The sequence below is a fragment of the Xenopus laevis genome, chromosome 7L, assembly GCF_017654675.1.
Source record: "Xenopus laevis strain J_2021 chromosome 7L, Xenopus_laevis_v10.1, whole genome shotgun sequence".
Classification (NCBI taxonomy): Eukaryota; Metazoa; Chordata; class Amphibia; order Anura; family Pipidae; genus Xenopus; species Xenopus laevis.
Window position 1 is genome coordinate 41,321,904 of NC_054383.1, and position 17,247 is coordinate 41,339,150.

The following is a 17,247-nucleotide window of genomic DNA, read 5'->3' on the forward strand; positions in this document are numbered from 1 at the left end:
CACTTTTACATCTCTTGCCTTGAGCCACCATTTCGTGATGGTCTCTGTGCTGTCTCAGAGATCACCTGACCAGAAATATTACAACTCTAACTGTAACAGGAAGAATTGTGGAAGCAAAAGACACAACTCTGTCTGTTAATTGGCTCATGTGACCTAACATGTATGGTTTGTTGGTATGTTTGTGTGCACAGTGAATCCTACGATCCCAGGGGGCGGCCCTTATTTTTTAAAATGGCAATTTTCTATTTATGATTACCCAATGGCACATACTACTAGAAAAGTATATTATTATGAAAATGGTTTATTTACATGAAGCAGGATTTTACATATGAGCTGTTTTATGCAATATCTTTTTATAGAGACCTACATTGTTTGGGGGGTATAGTTTTCCTTTAAAGGTATTGTTCACCTTTAAGTTAACGGTTAGTATGTTATAGAACAGCTAATTTTAAGCAACTTTTCAATTTGTCTTCATTTTTACTTTTTTTTATAGTTTTTTAATTACTTGCCTTCTAGTTCTGACTTTTTCCAGCTTTTGAAAGGGGGTCACTGACCCCATCTAAGAACAAATGCTCTTTAAGGCTACAAATGTATTGTTATTGCTACTTTTTATTACTGCTCTTTCTACTCAGGCCCTCTCATATTCATATTCCAGTCTCTTAGTTAAATCACTGCATGGTTGCTAGTGTATTTTTGACCCTAGCAACTAGATTGCTGACATTTAAAACTGGAGAGCTGCTAAATAACTCAAAAACCACAAATAACAAAAAATAAAAACCAATTGCAAATTGTCTCAAAATATCACTCTCTCCATCATACTAAAAGTTAACTTAAACAATCCCTTTAAGGACCTACCTATATGGCTTTATCCAGATGTAAGGAAATTGATTTTTAAAAAGAAGGAAAAGACACATACTTTAAAATCTATAAATAAAGAAAGATGGAAAATCAGTTGTTCTTTTCTCCACTTGTAATTCCAAAGCAATTATATATATATATATATATATATATATATATATATATATATATATATATATATATATATATATATATATATATATATATATACTGTGTGTATATATATATATATATATATATATATATATATATATATATATATATATATATATATATATATATATATAGTACTTTAATGATTTGTTTTCCCAAGTACAGTATATACTATAGAAGAGCAAGAGTTACAACTTTTAAATAAGAAGGTTTTAGGGCCTCAAGCAATATGCCCACTTAAAGAGGACCTGTCACCCAAAAAATGTTCCTCCTATAGGTGGTGCAGGCTAAATACTCCAGTTGGAGGAAAGGCATTTGTTAGTAGCAATGCGGGTGCTCCCACAACCCCCCTTGTGTATTTGTTAATGCCGCCTTACATGCTAAACATCAAAATGTAACGAGTTTGATCCTTTCCTCTTATTCTAATTTACTTGTGTGATTTACTAGCTGAAGTAATATGGTAATATAATTATCAAAACTGCAGTTTCCTTTTTCTGCATACTTCGCATGTTGCTGATGTGTGTCCAAGAATTGTGTTTATTTTTGCCATTTGCATGGAATTGATCAGTCTAAATCAATAAACGCTTGTGACAGAAAACCAATATTATTTGCATTACTGTGACTGCATTGATTTCCTTGACTGAACAAGCTAGTGCATTACTTATAAGGTCTTATAAACGTAAATATACCCAACTGTAAACAAGTAGAAATTGATTTAACCCTTTCACAGCCAGCCGATTTGATACTTTAATTGCCAGACCGATTTTGAACATTTTGCACTCTTTCACTTTATAGACCTTTCCTGGGGGGTCTTTTAGTTTACCCAAGAAAACAACATATTGTTTTTTTCAGGACAACCTAAGCTTTCTAAATATGCAAAACTTTTGGTGTTATCCCACTTCTCCAAAAAGAGGCATCTAAAAAATGGGGAAAAATCATGTTTCCCATAATACAAACACATATATCAGAAACATAATTTATTTTATGCATGAGAACACAGCAGATTTGGAAAGCTTCATGTCTCCTGAATGCGACCATACCAAATATCTATATCTATATCTATATATATATATATATATATATATATATATATATATATATATATATATATATATATATATATATAGTTTATGGATATTTCTCATTTGTATAGGTAGAAATCTCCAAGCAGTATACTACCAAATTTCCAAAGCATCCAAATTGGGTATACATGTCTTTCTACTACAAAGCAACAAGCTGCAAAGCTTTCCTAAATTTGGAGATTTCATTGACATTTCCAAAAATCACTTCCCTTTTGCAGCATCTTATCTCCCACATGTCATTAAGTACCAAGCTAAAAGACCATAGATATGAATGCCAGGGGTCCGATGAACAGTTTGATGCCCAATGTGCATAGACTTAACTACGTATGTGGCATATAGGGCTCCAGAATGAAGACACCCCATATGCGCTGTCAATGTAAATAGGTTTATCAAAATACATGGCATGTAAAGACCCCAAAATCTACATTGTGGATGCTTATTTGATGGCTTAGATTTACCCTAATTTATGAACACACTGCCAGTTTAGTGACCTTTGAAAACCATATATCTTTAAAAAGTACACATTCTGATGAATGGGTAATTATGGATAATTATGTCTTTATACTCCAAATTACCAAATTGCACAGCTGAGCTAAATGCAGTGTTTTTTAAGACATTTCTGAAAATGGCCTAAAAATATTGCAATATGTATCATTTATCTCACAATTTGTTACGTAAAATGAGAAACCACCCTAATTAAGAGTGCCAAGGGTCTACTGAACAGTTTAATGCTTAGGGGTCGTTTACTAAAGTGCGGTAAATCTGACTTTAAGTTTCCGCATGTTATTGCTGAGAATATTTTTCCACAAGAATATTCACAGCGACTAAGTTTACTAAACAGCGATGTGCTCAGAAGTCATTGCGATCACTTGGGGTAACCACGTTAACGAACCAGCTTACGTTAGCGGTAGTTTTAGCGAGTTGCGAATTTTCTGGCGACAAATTAGGTTTTTGCGAATATTTATGCTATAAAATAGTCTTGTTTTATGGCGGTTATTATGGCAATTTTTATTGTGACATTTATGGCCAGAAATGCATCTTCAAAACTCATAAACTTTGTTGACTGATGATTATACCATCCAACAACATCACCAGAGTAACACCAATCAAACATGTCTGCATCATATAAACCCTTCTGCCAATAGAATCATATGAACAAGAAATGATACCAGTCAATCTCTTTGCTTCATAGAAATGCACAGTTTAATGTAGCCAATCACAATGAAACCAAAAAAGCGTAGAGTCTGACGAATCCTTGGACTGTGATGCCCGCTGCCAATAATACACCTCTGAGCTGAACATGTTGCTATTGCAGCAGATAGAAGCAGAAGCCAAAACATCCTGTCAGCAATAGCTACAGATCTGTCTCCTGTCAGCAAAGAATGATGGGTAAAAAAAAAAAAGTATTATGGGATATTTCCTGCCCCTTGAATATTTTCGGGTGAAAAAAAACTTTTACGCCACTACATAGATGGCGGTAAAATTATGCGAATATTCTTGCGTAAATTTAGTCTTTTGCACAATTCGCTGTTTAGTAAACCAGGTGTTAATGTGTACGTAACGTTATTTTCAGCGAATGCGATAACTGGTGACAACATATTTTTGCGCAAGAAAATTTGCGAATTTATATTTACTGCAGGTTAGTAAACTAGCAAAAACATATTTGGCGACAATTTTGTCTACGTATATTTTGTGCGAATATTTTTATTGCGCTTTAGTAAACGGACCCATTAATATGCATAGATATACCAAAGCAAGTGGCATGCATGGACCCCAATATATTAAAACCTTGTCTTTCTGTTTTCTTAAGGCCTTATACAGCTCCATTAAGAACGAGAAGTTACAATGGACAATGTAAGTAATACCATATAAAGTTTTCTGCAAATCTTTTTTGATATACAGTATTTGTGGATAATCTTTTGTCAGTCTTCAGGCAGTCACGATGGGCAACAGATTTTCTGTGAATTTTTAATACTTTTACCTGGAATTAGTTGCAGGTTCCATCTACAAGTTTTAGTAAGAATGCAATTTTGATCCAGTATCTTTCTTTCATTATGCAAAGTTGTTTTGTCAAGCACCATTGTGCAAGTATATCCATTCTTATTTTATCCTTTGTCACTGTTCAATTATCAAATAAGTAAAATGTTGTTACTGTGCAAGTAATCTTCTTATGTTTAGCAAATCCTAACTTTTTTTTATCTATGTGTTTGAAAATGTTGTATTAGATCCTTTTCCAAGCTTCTATCTTCTGGTTGCTTGACTGCAGTTACTTTCATAAGGGTAGCGATCACTGAATTAACATTTCTTGTTGCTGGTTCTTTTTTAAGCATGAGTTCAAGTTTCATTACTTTGGTCTTTTTTATTTTTTAACTGACCTAGTTTTATACTGGCAGCAGACCAATATCTTTCTGCATACATTACGGGGCAAATTTCCTTAAGGTCGAATATCGAGGGTTACCGTATATACTCGAGTATAAGCCGATCCGAGTATAAGCCGAGGTACCTAATTTTACCTACGAAAACTGGGAAAACTTATTGACTCTAGTATAAGCCTAGACACAACTACAGCCCTGTCTCCCAGCAGCGCACCTTCCGCCAAAGAGACTCCCCCAGCGATCGACCGGACTTCTTTGCAAAGTTGATGGTGACAGAGAATTGTGCAGAGAGTGCTGTGTGTCATAAAACCATCACTGATCTTTCGTATAACCAACAGATGGCGCTGTGTGATATTGCCATCACTGTTAATCCTTTATTCAACCAACAGATGGCGCTGTGTGATATTGCAGTTACTGTTATTCTTTGATATAACCAACAGATGGCGCTGTGTGATATTGCAGTCACTGTTATTCTTTGATACAACCAACAGATGGTGCTGTGTGATATTGCAGTTACTGTTATTCTTTGATATAACCAACAGATGGCGCTGTGTGATATTGCAGTCACTGTTATTCTTTGATACAACCAACAGATGGCGCTGTGTGATATTGCAGTTACTGTTATTCTTTGATATAACCAACAGATGGCGCTGTGTGATATTGCAGTCACTGTTATTCTTTGATACAACCAACAGATGGCGCTGTGTGATATTGCAGTTACTGTTATTCTTTGATATAACCAACAGATGGCGCTGTGTGATATTGCAGTCACTGTTATTCTTTGATACAACCAACAGATGGCGCTGTGTGATATTGCAGTCACTGTTATTCTTTGATATAACCAACAGAGGGCGCACTGTTATTCTTTCATAAAACCAACAGAGGGCATTGTGGGATATTGCAGTCTCTCCCCAAGTGAACTGTTGGTATAGGAATGATTAAAAGTGACTGCAATCTCAGTTACTGCCCGCTGACCAGTATAAGCCGAGGTAGACTTTTTCAGCACATTTTGGATGCTGAAAAACTCGGCTTATACTCGAGTATATACGGTAATTAACCCTCGATATTCGAATGTCGAAGTTAAAACCTTCGACTCAGTAGCCCTGGCCCTGACCCGCTCGCACCCCCTGCTCCCCCAGTAGTTCCGCCACTGCTTCGACTTCGGATATCGAAGTCGAAGGATTTAGCGATATTTGTTCGATCGAACAATTAAATCCTTCGAATCGTTCGATTCGAAGGATTTTAATCCATCGATCGAACGATTTTTGTTCGACCAAAAAATCCTAACATTGACTTCGGTAGCTTTTAGGTGGCGAACTAGGGGGTCGAAGTTTTTTCTTAAAGAGACAGTACTTCGACTATCGAATGGTCGAATAGTCGAACGTTTTTTAGTTTGAATCGTTCGATTCAAAGTCGTAGTCGAAGGTCGAAGTAGCCCATTTGATGGTCGAAGTAGCCAAAAAAAAACATACGACATTCGAAGTTTTTTTTCCTCTATTCCTTCACTCTAATTAAATGGGCCCCTACATGTTTTCCACCTATATATCCCCATTCTACTGACATTTTCCAAATATTTCAGAGTATCCCATCACATGTTCTGCGCACAGTTTAAAGACATAAGGTGAAAGATGCAGCCTCATCTGTTTCTTCAATGGGGGGTTTGATTACCAGTAGATTTGGTGTTTTTAAAGGTTGATGCTCATTTTACACTTGTCATCTACCAACCATTCCATGATATGAAGTCAGTTTCTATGTTTATGATTTCTGGCCAAGGGTATGGATATGATCTACATTTTAGTATACCTCCCAACTGTCTCATTTTTCACAGGACAGTCCCGATTTTGACAGCTCAGCCCGCGGATTGTTACTGAAATGTCCCGGCTTTCTCTTTGATCTCCTGCACTGAACAGACAGAAAAACATACAATGTTTCTAACTTAACTGGCTTTTTGCAGAGAGCCCAGAATAGATACTTAGATATTTTTGTAACAGTTTCAGATAAGTAAGTCTCTTGGAAGAACTTAGAAGGCAATTCACCTTCGTTAGCAAAGCTGTGATAAACATAAAAACCACAGAAATGTGTTCAAACTTTCATAACCTGTCAAATTTTGTAAAATGAAAATAGTAATTAGGGTGTGTGGTCAGAAAATGTGTGTGGTCAGAAAATTTTGCCCCCCCCCCTCCACGCGGCAAATCTTTTTGTCCCTCTTTCTGTTTCCAAAATGTCGGGAGGTATGTTTTATGAATGTAAAGAATTGCATACTTAAGTGTTTCTTTGCATTGTTTCCCCACTGCTATTACTACAGAATATATATATATAACATTTCATAGTACAGCACCACTTTCGATTAAGCTACCGCCTTTGAAATGTTGGTTGTACATACTATGCAATATCTTTTTTTTTTGATACTGGAAGACCCTTGGTGCTGGCTTTTGATTTATCAAATTTGAACCATTTTATATATGTTTCTTAAATTGTGTATACAGTATTTGGTGTACAAACCTGTAGAAGGAATTTGTTAACTTCAGTTGACATCTTTCAAAATCAGTCTATTCCTTGAAGTATAGTAGTAATGAGATTTTTTTTACATTCATCTCAATGCTTTTCCTTCTGAATTTAAAATGTTAGATAGATCAGACAGAAAATCACATATGACTGAGCCAGCTCATTTTACTATTTACCGTTTAGACGTTTTCTCTTGGTACTGACCACTTCTAGCTTCTGTGAATTCTTACTACCTACAAAGGTAAATTAATCTACAGACTAGAATTTTAAAGCTTTGAAAATGAAATTCATGGTAAGTAAACATTCAAAATATATACAGGTATGGGACCTGCTATCCAGAATGCTCAGGACCTAAGGTTTTCTGGGATCTTTCCATGATTTGGATCTCAGTACCATAAGTCCACTCAAAGATCATTTAAATGCAAACCCAATAGGACTGTTTTGTCTCCAATAAGCATTAATAATATCTTGGTTGAGAGCAAGTGATCAAGTTTATTATTACAGAGAAAAGGGAAGTAATTAAAAAAAACATTGTTTCATTAAAATGGAGTCTATGGGAGATGGTCTTGTAATTCAGAGCTTTCTGGATAATGGGTCACATACATCTATTTTTCAGTGTACCATCCAGGATATTCAATCTGCAACAAATAGGAAGGTATCTGTGTTCTTGCTGTTATTAGGTTCTGCATAGCATTCATTACTGGCAACAGCTGATGTCTGTAAGGGCTTTGTCAAGGATAAAAGCAAAAAAAAAACCACAAATGCTGCTTGGAACGGCCTTGTGTCTATACGCAGTGACGTGAATAACATCTGCCTGTGACTTTGCTTAAAAAACAGGTCCAAAAATGCTCACATTGTGCAGTTCAGAGCAGTATTAAAATTTCCTCAAGTGCAGAAATCAAAGTGAATAAAACTTGCTATTGGTATTTCCAAACAAATACACCAAAACATGTCTAGACTCATGACTAACTTAATCAGAGGCAGCAATGTCCACACAAAGTAGGCTTCTTCTTTCCACTATAGGGAGTAAAAGCTCTGAGCACTCCTGAGTAATGATGACTAAAACTGCAGAACATTTCACAAATAGAATAATAAAGGTTTGCTGAAATGCATTGGAGTTAATGAAGGTCTTTGCTCTGCAGAGCAGAGAGCTTCTCAAGAAGAAGACATCCATTTTTAGGGCCACGGGAGTGTTCAAGCTGAGTGTACACCGTACCGATCTCAACAGAGAAAAATATATATTTCTTGGAATTTCTGCACTGAAAGGAACTCCTTAAATAGGAGTTTAAAAAAAGTAATGCCTTTCCAGATGTCATAGCTGATGAACTAGAAAGCTAAATAGTATTAGTAAATGCCTATTTGACAACCTGAATGTCATTTAATTTTTTACAGAATCATTATTGTGTCTACGTTCCTGCAATTCCATTAAAGGAACAGATGGTGAATGTAATTATTGCTAACGTTGATCTAAGGAACTTTTCTTGTGCCATGCATTGAGATAGTCCAGTTGGCTTCAGCTATTTGTAAACTTCTTTTGGGAGAAACAAACATTGCTCCGTTTAATTCTCTATGTTTTTGGTACAAGTTTTTTTTGCATGTTAATATTTTTCATTTTCGAAACTGTCGTTTTTGTAAAATTACATTTGGAAATTAATTTAGAGAGAACCTCGCTATGCACATGAGTATATAGTGATTGAAACTTAATTACCTTATTGTTAAAATAAAACATTATTTAGAGGTTGAGGTTCCAAATAGGGGCATGCCTATAAATACTTTCATATACCTTTTCTAAAAGAAAACTTAATTCTAGCTGCTTCAGAAGTATTTTTAAGTGGACCTGTCACCCGGAAATCTATAAAAAAAAATCTATATAATAAAAGTCCATTTTCAAATTATACATAAAATCCAATTTCTATTTTTTATTAAAGCATTCATAGCTGTTGTAAGCTCATTTAAAAGTCTCAGCTGTCAATCAACTATTGTCTGCCACTCCTCTATGCCTTAGGTATAGAGGCAGGGCAAACAATTACTTTCACTTTCCATTCAGCACTTCCTTGATGTCACAGCTCTCCACACATCCCCCCCATTCTCTTCACCATTTAATTGTGTAGCCAGGGCGTGGGGATGGACATCGAGTCCCCCATTCTGGTGCACAAACAAGATTCTGAGATGATACAAGGCTTGTCTTAATAACAGTGTCCACAAAATGGCTCCTACCTGCTTGCTATATTTTTGAATTCCCAGACTGAAGGAACAAGAAATAATTTATGTAGTTTAATTAAAGTTTTAATGTGTTTTTTTCAGTTATTACAGTTTTGCTAATGAAGGAGAATTGCCCTTTAAGCTGTAAATCTAACTTCTCATAACGGTTAGTTCACACAAGATTCGGGAGATTTTGTCGCCTGGCGACTAATCGCCTCGTCTTCGAACCGAAAATCTCCCCAAACTGCCTCAACGTGTTTTCCCATAGGCTATAATGAAAAGTCGCCCGTGCTAACGCTACGCTCCCCATTCTTGTGTATTGCAAGATATATGGCATTTTTGTCATATCATTCATCATACTATAGCTCTCAAACAAGAAATGCGTGTTTAGTAATATGCCTGGGCTTTCAGGCAGGACCCTTTTAGCTGTATCCTCTAGACCAACAAACAGATACTAACACCCCTCCCCCACTGACCCACTGATTTAGGGCCCTTTTGGGGCAAGTCCCACATTTTGGGAACCTCTGATCTAATGTATTTGCCAGTACCATTTCTTACAGGGAAACAAATTCTCAGCTTCCTACTCTCACTGTAAAAAAAATTACCCTTTGTACCTTAAGATGAAATCTCCCTTCTCCTTATCTCGATGAATCCCTGATGCCATGTGGAAAGATGAAAAAGTAAACCAGGCACCAGAGCGTTTGTTGTTCCTTGAAAACAGCGTACACGGTTTACTGAAAAATTATAGTTGTAGAAAAAACATTTTCATTGATTTTTAAATCATTCTAGTCACTTTCTTAGTTCATATGTTTCCATGTGTAGTGTCACCTGTTTGCATTTCTACATTTGCCCTTCAATCCCAACACTGCAGCCTAATGTTTAGGCAATAGAGGCAGTGCCTACAGGTGCAGCAAGCAATGGTGGTACTGAATATTAGGTTAAGACAGATGATAAATGTGGGTTTCCCTTTTGCCTAAGTGCATGTTACCTTGCACCTACAACAAAATAGGCAAAATGAAAAATGAATGTAGGGTTTTAGGAAAGAAGGCATAATGTGTAGCCATGTGGAATATATGACTATTTCATAGGTGGAATGCACTTTAATTTTATCTTCACTTTCCTAGTAACCTATGAACTCATTAGGATTTGCAACCAGGCCCAGATTCATGGAAAGGCCACCAAGGCCTGGGCCTAGGGGGAAAAGATTTTAGGGGGTGGCATGCTGCCCAACCATACCCACATTGGTTCAGAAACACTGGGGATGTGCTGGAGATACAATAGTTTTTAAAGGTTCCTGTGCGCCAATCCCCATTGCTTCAAGAATTTGCGAGAATACAGGGGAGGGGACAGGGGACAGGAGGGGCCTAAGGGTGCCAGCTATTTAAATCCGGCCCTGTTTGCAACCACTACTTTATCCAGTATTGAAGTTGTTTACCTTTGAGTTAACTTTTAGTATGGTGTAGAGAAGTGATATTTTGAGACAATTTGGAATTCAATTTTTTTTACTTGTGGTTTTTGAGTTATTTAGCTTTATATTCAACAGCTCTCCAGTTTGCAATTTCAGAAATCTGGTTGCTAGGGTCCAAAGTGCCCTAGCAACCATTAATTGATTTGATTACAAAACGGTAATAGGAATAGGAAAGGGCCTGGATACAAATATAAGTAAAAGCAAGTAGCAATAACAATAAATTTGTAGTTTCACAGAGCATTTATTTTTTAGATGGGGTCAGTGGCCCCCATTTGAGACCTGGAGTCAGAAGAAGAAGACAAATAACTTGAAAAAAAAACTATAAAAACTAAAGACCGTTTGAAAAGTTGCTTATCATTGGCCATTCTATAACATACTAAAAGTTTACTTAAAACTGAACCACCCATTTAAAAATTCCTTTATTAACGCCATTCATTATAGATACTTGTATCCAAAGCTGCTGCTTGTACTTGGACTTGATGTCACTGACCGGCCCGTGTTCCCAACAGTTCTTAAGGGTGACTGTCAATGCTAGGAAACAGTGTCAGTAGCTCTAGGGTTCCCACAATGTCTGCTTTATTTGGTGTCATTTTTAATTTCACCAGCTCTCACTGATGTCGGGGTGATGTAGTCTACCCTCCGAGCAGAACCAATGCTTTTTCAAGGAAAAGAACCTTCCTACGGGCCATGGTCCCAAGGTATAAACAAAATTTTAGTTTCTAAATGGTAATAGTATCACTTTTTTCTTGTAGCTGTACTTTGATGACTTTAAAGAGCACATAATAAGTTCTCTTTTGTAAAAGAATAACACAACAGCTGACTGAACAAAAAAGAGATTTACTGTGACACATTAGTAGGTTCCAATATATATCACAGCAGTTGTGCTGAGTTCATTACTGCTGATGTGGCAATGATGCTTTAAGGCCATATAAAAATATGTATTCCTGAGTTGCACTGTTCTGCTTTACTGTCAAGAAAAGTCAGGTCAGTGCAGCCAAGCGTTGGATAGGTTATCTGACATGTATTCATTGACATTTAAGATGACTATAGACATCCTGCCAAAAAAAAAGAGAGGGTTTTTGTACTCTGGCAGTATGGCCACAGCAAGGAAACATGTCCACCAGATGGTTTAGTACTTCCACCACCCATGAAGGGAGCATAATATATACATATTACATCCAACCGGGACTGCAGAGTGCCAGAAAATGAGCTGAACCTGGACTTGTGTATTTGATTATCAATGTCTTGTGCAAACCTAACCAACTACATTCTTTGTGTTTCTGTGTCTTAGTACATTTACCTACAGTATCTATATAATTTCATATAAACCAAGAATATCCTGTTATGAGAACAATACAGAGACAAACCCCCATATGTAATAAAAGGCACTAAGTTTACCTAGGAGCTGTAACGCATAACAACCAATAAGATAGTTGCTTTTAGACAGGTGACCATTAAATGCTACCTGCTGATTGGCTGGTATGGATTGCTGCTCCTTTACAAACTTTGTGCCTTTTCTTACATAAAACCTAAGACTTTTTATTGTATGTAGTATATATTAATACAAAGGGTGCATTAGTGCAGGCGATTCTTCATTTAAGCAGGCAGAAAGCAGACGGAAGGCAATTCGGGAGATTGTTGCCCTGCAGAAGAGGCGATTAGTCGCCAGGCGACTAAATCTCCCCGAATCTGCCATCTGCCCAAACCCTAACTCTCTGCTTACTGGGACTCTTTGATCTTTCGGAAATGTGGCTCTGTATAAAATGTTCTGACAAAATCAAAGTAGACCGCAACTACTGCTCCCCCATTGTCCAAGTTCCTATTTATATTATCATAACAATCATTCCTTCAAAAAGAAACAAAACTATTGAAATCAGATGGCACTCACGCTGCAAAATGTGCCTGCTTTTGGTTTATTCAGATTTCGGGGGATCAACCCCCTTTCTCAAGTGTTTTCTGACTTGTCCTTCAAAAAGACATGCTGATTCCTACTTATAAATATGCCAGACAGACAGACAACATATGGCATGGAATAGATCAAAGAGTTTCAGGAACTATAACGTCTATTGAGCCAACAGTCCATATTTATTTCACAGCCCATGACTCGCAAGATGTTTCTCCACCAACAGAAATATGTTGAATGACAGGTAGTTGAATGGCAACCAGGTCTCCCCAGTGGTGACAGGCAGCTTTTTCCCAAAACACTAAAATTTGCATCAATCCAAAATCCTTCACTCGCTATATCTAACAGCTGGTTGCATTCACTTTGATGGCAGGTAGCCAGAGCGGTTACAGTCGATTCTCCCCCGGTGGAAATACATCAGTAAATCAATCACCTACTGTGCCATGGGCTTATTGAATATTCATGATCTTTACTGCCAACAGAGGGCAATTGTATCTTGTAAAACATGGCCACTGGATAAACAAAAATGCATGGTTCCAGTGCCTTTAATTGCATAAAATTAAATGTTCACCTCTATTATTTTAAGTATTTAAAAATAGGCAGTTCTAGACATGTCATACCTTGTCATGAGGTGATATTTTCACATCTTTTTTAGAAGTGGTAAATTAAGGCTAAAGGTAATTTGCAAAGTAGACAACAGATTGGCCCAATTCATTACATTACAACTGTAAAAGAGGTAAAGTCAAGTCAATCAAGGTGATCCTTTTCTGAAATATTTGTCTAAATTCAAATGACCTGAGACGCAGAAAAAATATATTTATTTGAGCTAACCTTTAGCATGTTATAGAATGGCCAATTCTAAGCAACTTTTCAATTGGTCTTTATTAATTGTTCTGTATAGTTTTTCATTTATTTGCCTTCTTCATCTGACTCTTTCCAGCTTTCAAATTGGGGTCGTTGACTCCATCTAAATAGCAAATGCCCCTCAAGGCTACGTTTTATTACTCATGTTTCTATTCTGGCCCTCTCCTATTCATATTCCAGCCTAGTAGCTAATTGTGGGTTGATACTCAATCAGTGATATTGTTATTAACCAATTAATATCAACTTAACAAGTGGTTCGCCTTAAGATAATAGAAAATTCAAAATCTGAATTTTAATTTATAAAAAGAGGGGAAGCTCAACAACTCGGTCACATAAAGCCATTTTAAAAAAAACTGGAACACACTGAAATCACATTTTACTCATCATTTTCAGTGAGTCTGCCAAATTCAAAAATAATCTCTAAACAATAGAGAATTAGATTCAATTACTCCTGATCAAACTGACCATAGTCTGTGTGTGTGTGATAGAAACCTTAGATTGTAAACTCCACTGGGACAGGGAGTGATGTGAATGATGTATAATCTCTGTAAAGCACAACAGAATATGCTGGCGCTTTACAAATAAAGGATAATAATGATATCATTCAGAGGTATTTTTTGTGTATCAGTTGCCTTGCTGGTTGCTGTTTACAGTAACCTCATTACCAAAAGTCTATTTTGTCTCGAGGCTACAAGACATCTGGGGCTTAAATATGCAGTAACCAAGAGCATGAGATGAAACACAGAATGGTTCTTAACCCCTTAACAGCTGTGGAATCAGAGGTGCATTTCTTTGTAGCGTATGACAGATGCCTCTGGCATTGAAGCAATAAAGGGAATAATACTGTTTCACCTCATCAGGGATTTCAGGCTTCCTATGTCAGAATGGGGCACAATACACATTATCAGATAGCTGCTGGGAAATCAACAGCTGTAAATAGGCACCCAGGGGCTTTATAGCGCCAATGGGATATATTTAGGCTTAGTGGATCAGACAGTTTGTTTACAGACTTGTCTACCAGATACCAAAACATAACAAACATAATCCTAGCTATAAAATATGTAATGCAAATTAAAATAAAAGTAATAGTGGCTTCATCTTTAGATACCTGCCATCTCTGCTGTACAAAAATACATTTTCTGCAAAGTTACGTGAATGGTCCTTAGTATTGTTAGGAAATTCATTTAAAATCACGCGGATGGAAAAAAAAGAGCTGTTATCTGACTGCAAAATGAAATTCCGTTCCATCAGAAAAGTAACAAAACTTTCTTTAAAAAAAAAGCGACTGGTGCACTTTTACTTTTATAGATGAATTCTCAGTATTCAGTCATCAGAACACCACTGTAACAGTTAAATACATGAGGTCATATACATCTGCTGTAACTGACAGTACATTTATAAGTTGCAACCCTTTAAGACTTGGGCCATACGATGTTTAGCAATGTAAATTCTATGTAGGTGGAGATTCTGCTGCCCTGCTGCTCCCCCTTGCCTTTTCAACTATGGGTGGATTTCAGTGAAAATTGCGAAATGTCACATTTGGCACTGAAATCTGCTGGAAGCACAGAGGGGCAGCGGATTCGCAGGCTGAGATCCACTATTGTCTGGCCCTGGCCTAAGGAGACTTTACTGGACATAAGAACAGAAAAGCAGATCCCTCTGCTTCTAGGGCCCAGGTGATTAGGGGCCCTGTGGGGTCCTATAAGTAATTGCAACTTATGTTTGAAAAAATGTCTTTTTTCTGAAGTTTAATTTCTAGTTATGTCACTTTTGACTTATAATGTCCTTAACAACTTTAAGGGGCAGATTTATCAAGGGTCGAAGTGAATTCGAGGGAATTTTCGATCTAATAAAATTCAAAATTCAAAGTAATTTTTTGGATACTTCGACCATCGAATAGGATACTACGACTTCGAATTTAATTCGAATTCGATTCGAAGTAAAAATAGTTTGAATATTCGACCATTCGATAATCGAAGTACTGTCTCTTTAAAAAAACTTTGACTTCAATACTTCGCCAAATTAAACCTGCCGAAGTGCTATGTTAGCCTATGGGGACCTTCTACAGCATTTTTCAAAATTTTTTAAGTTGAAGTAAAAATCATTCGTTCGCACAATAAAATCGTTCGAATCGTTTGATTCAAAGGATTTAATAGTTTGATCGTTCGATTTTACTTCGACCTCAGAATAGCCAAAAGTTTGATTTCGATATTCGAATTAGAAGTATTTTAATTAGATGGTCGAATTTCGAAGTATTTTTAACTTCGAAATTTGACCCTTGATAAATCTGCCCCTAAATGTTAACTTCAAAGTAACCTGTACCACTATTAATGTATTTGACAAAGTAAATACAATATTTATTTGTAAAATATCGCTGGGAGTTACAGAGGCTGTGTTACAACTGCTTGGCCTGGTATTACTGAAATGTAAAATGTAGTCATGGCTACTCTGTACATTGCCTTTACTGTACAGAAAACTCCATGCCAGGTTTGCTTTATGCCATTATAACGGTGTTTCACCTTAAAGAAATATGGCCTGCAGTGCCAGTAATAAAGTTCATTGGTAGGCAGCAGCTTACCTGTAGCATTTGCAGGGGATTGGCTAAACTAAGGATATGCACTCTGTAGGGAGTGTTCATTGGCTGTTACCATGTTAGTGGGAGGGCTTAGGATGGACGAAGTGTGTTCCTGATAATTGAACTATGTGAAAAGCAAGTTTTAATTAAAACTGGGTCTGCCACCTATGCAGAGTAGCATTAAATAACAGTAACAATTGTATATGTTTTCATGAATGAAAGAGAGTATTCATTTATTACAATATTATGCATAATTAAGTTCTCTCCTGCATTGTCATGAATAGGTTACTCATCACTGGAATGCTTCCCTATGTGATATTAGTTTACTTGCCTGCCCACCCCCCTGGAAAGTTTACTGTGGACGCCCATGTCTGATTGGGCTGCAAAACATTGAGACATTGTGCAGGAATACGATGATCATTACCCAAGAAAATGGGTTTCCGGAAAACGGATCCCATACCTCTACTACATTTTGCCATGTTATTGTCTCCATTATCTTGGCAATTAATTATTTTCTAGGCCTCCTAAAGGCAGCTAAACACCCAGACACAAGTATGCAGCCAGATGATCAAAGGAATTGTTCAGTGTAAAAATAAAAACTTATTAAATAGAGTGCAAAATAAAAAATGTTTCTAATATAGTTAGTTAGCCAAAATGTAATGTATAAAGACTGGAGTGACTGGATGTCTAACATAACATAACAGAGAACAGATATAATTGTGAGTTTGCAATTGATCCTTAGCATGCAGCTCAGATTCAAAAGCAACAGTTATGGCCCATGTGCCCCCCCCCCACACTCAAGTCACTGATTGGTTACTGCCTGGTAACCTTTATTTGTCCATTAAGCCTATCCATGCCATGGGGTTCATGATACATCTGTGCTGTGAATACCACTTATCTACTGGGTTGGCATCACATGGTACTTTAATCTGGCAACATAGATTCTACAGCTGGGGCACATAAATAGTTAAATGCAAACAACCCCAAAAGCTTTTCATTTGCTGTCCTAATGTAGCTATTTATATATTCTATATGTATAACTTAGTGCCCAGCTACCCTGGCCTGGACAATATCTATGTGTTTTGTAGAGTCTGTAAATAGGGTACATGCTCCAGCTGCCTGGGTATCCCACTGTGCACAGTTACAGATGAAGACTTGCTGGACAGCATGTAAATCGGCACAAGTGGAGGCTGGTTTTAGGTTTCAGTGGGTTGTCATGGGTATCAGCATGCTGGGAGCTATATCTAGTTCATAATAGGCTT

The 17,247-nt window shown here is 36.8% G+C and overlaps 1 protein-coding gene across 1 annotated transcript in view; it reads left to right on the plus strand.

Annotated features, from left to right (window-relative positions):
• The window catches only part of LOC108696242 (PH and SEC7 domain-containing protein 1-like), a 202,059-nt gene that overhangs the window by 139,247 nt on the left and 45,565 nt on the right, over positions 1-17,247 (plus strand). The window contains exon 12 of the mRNA XM_018225405.2: positions 3,904-3,947. Within this exon, the coding sequence (XP_018080894.2) occupies positions 3,904-3,947 (44 nt within the window). The remainder of the gene's footprint in view (positions 1-3,903; positions 3,948-17,247) is intronic.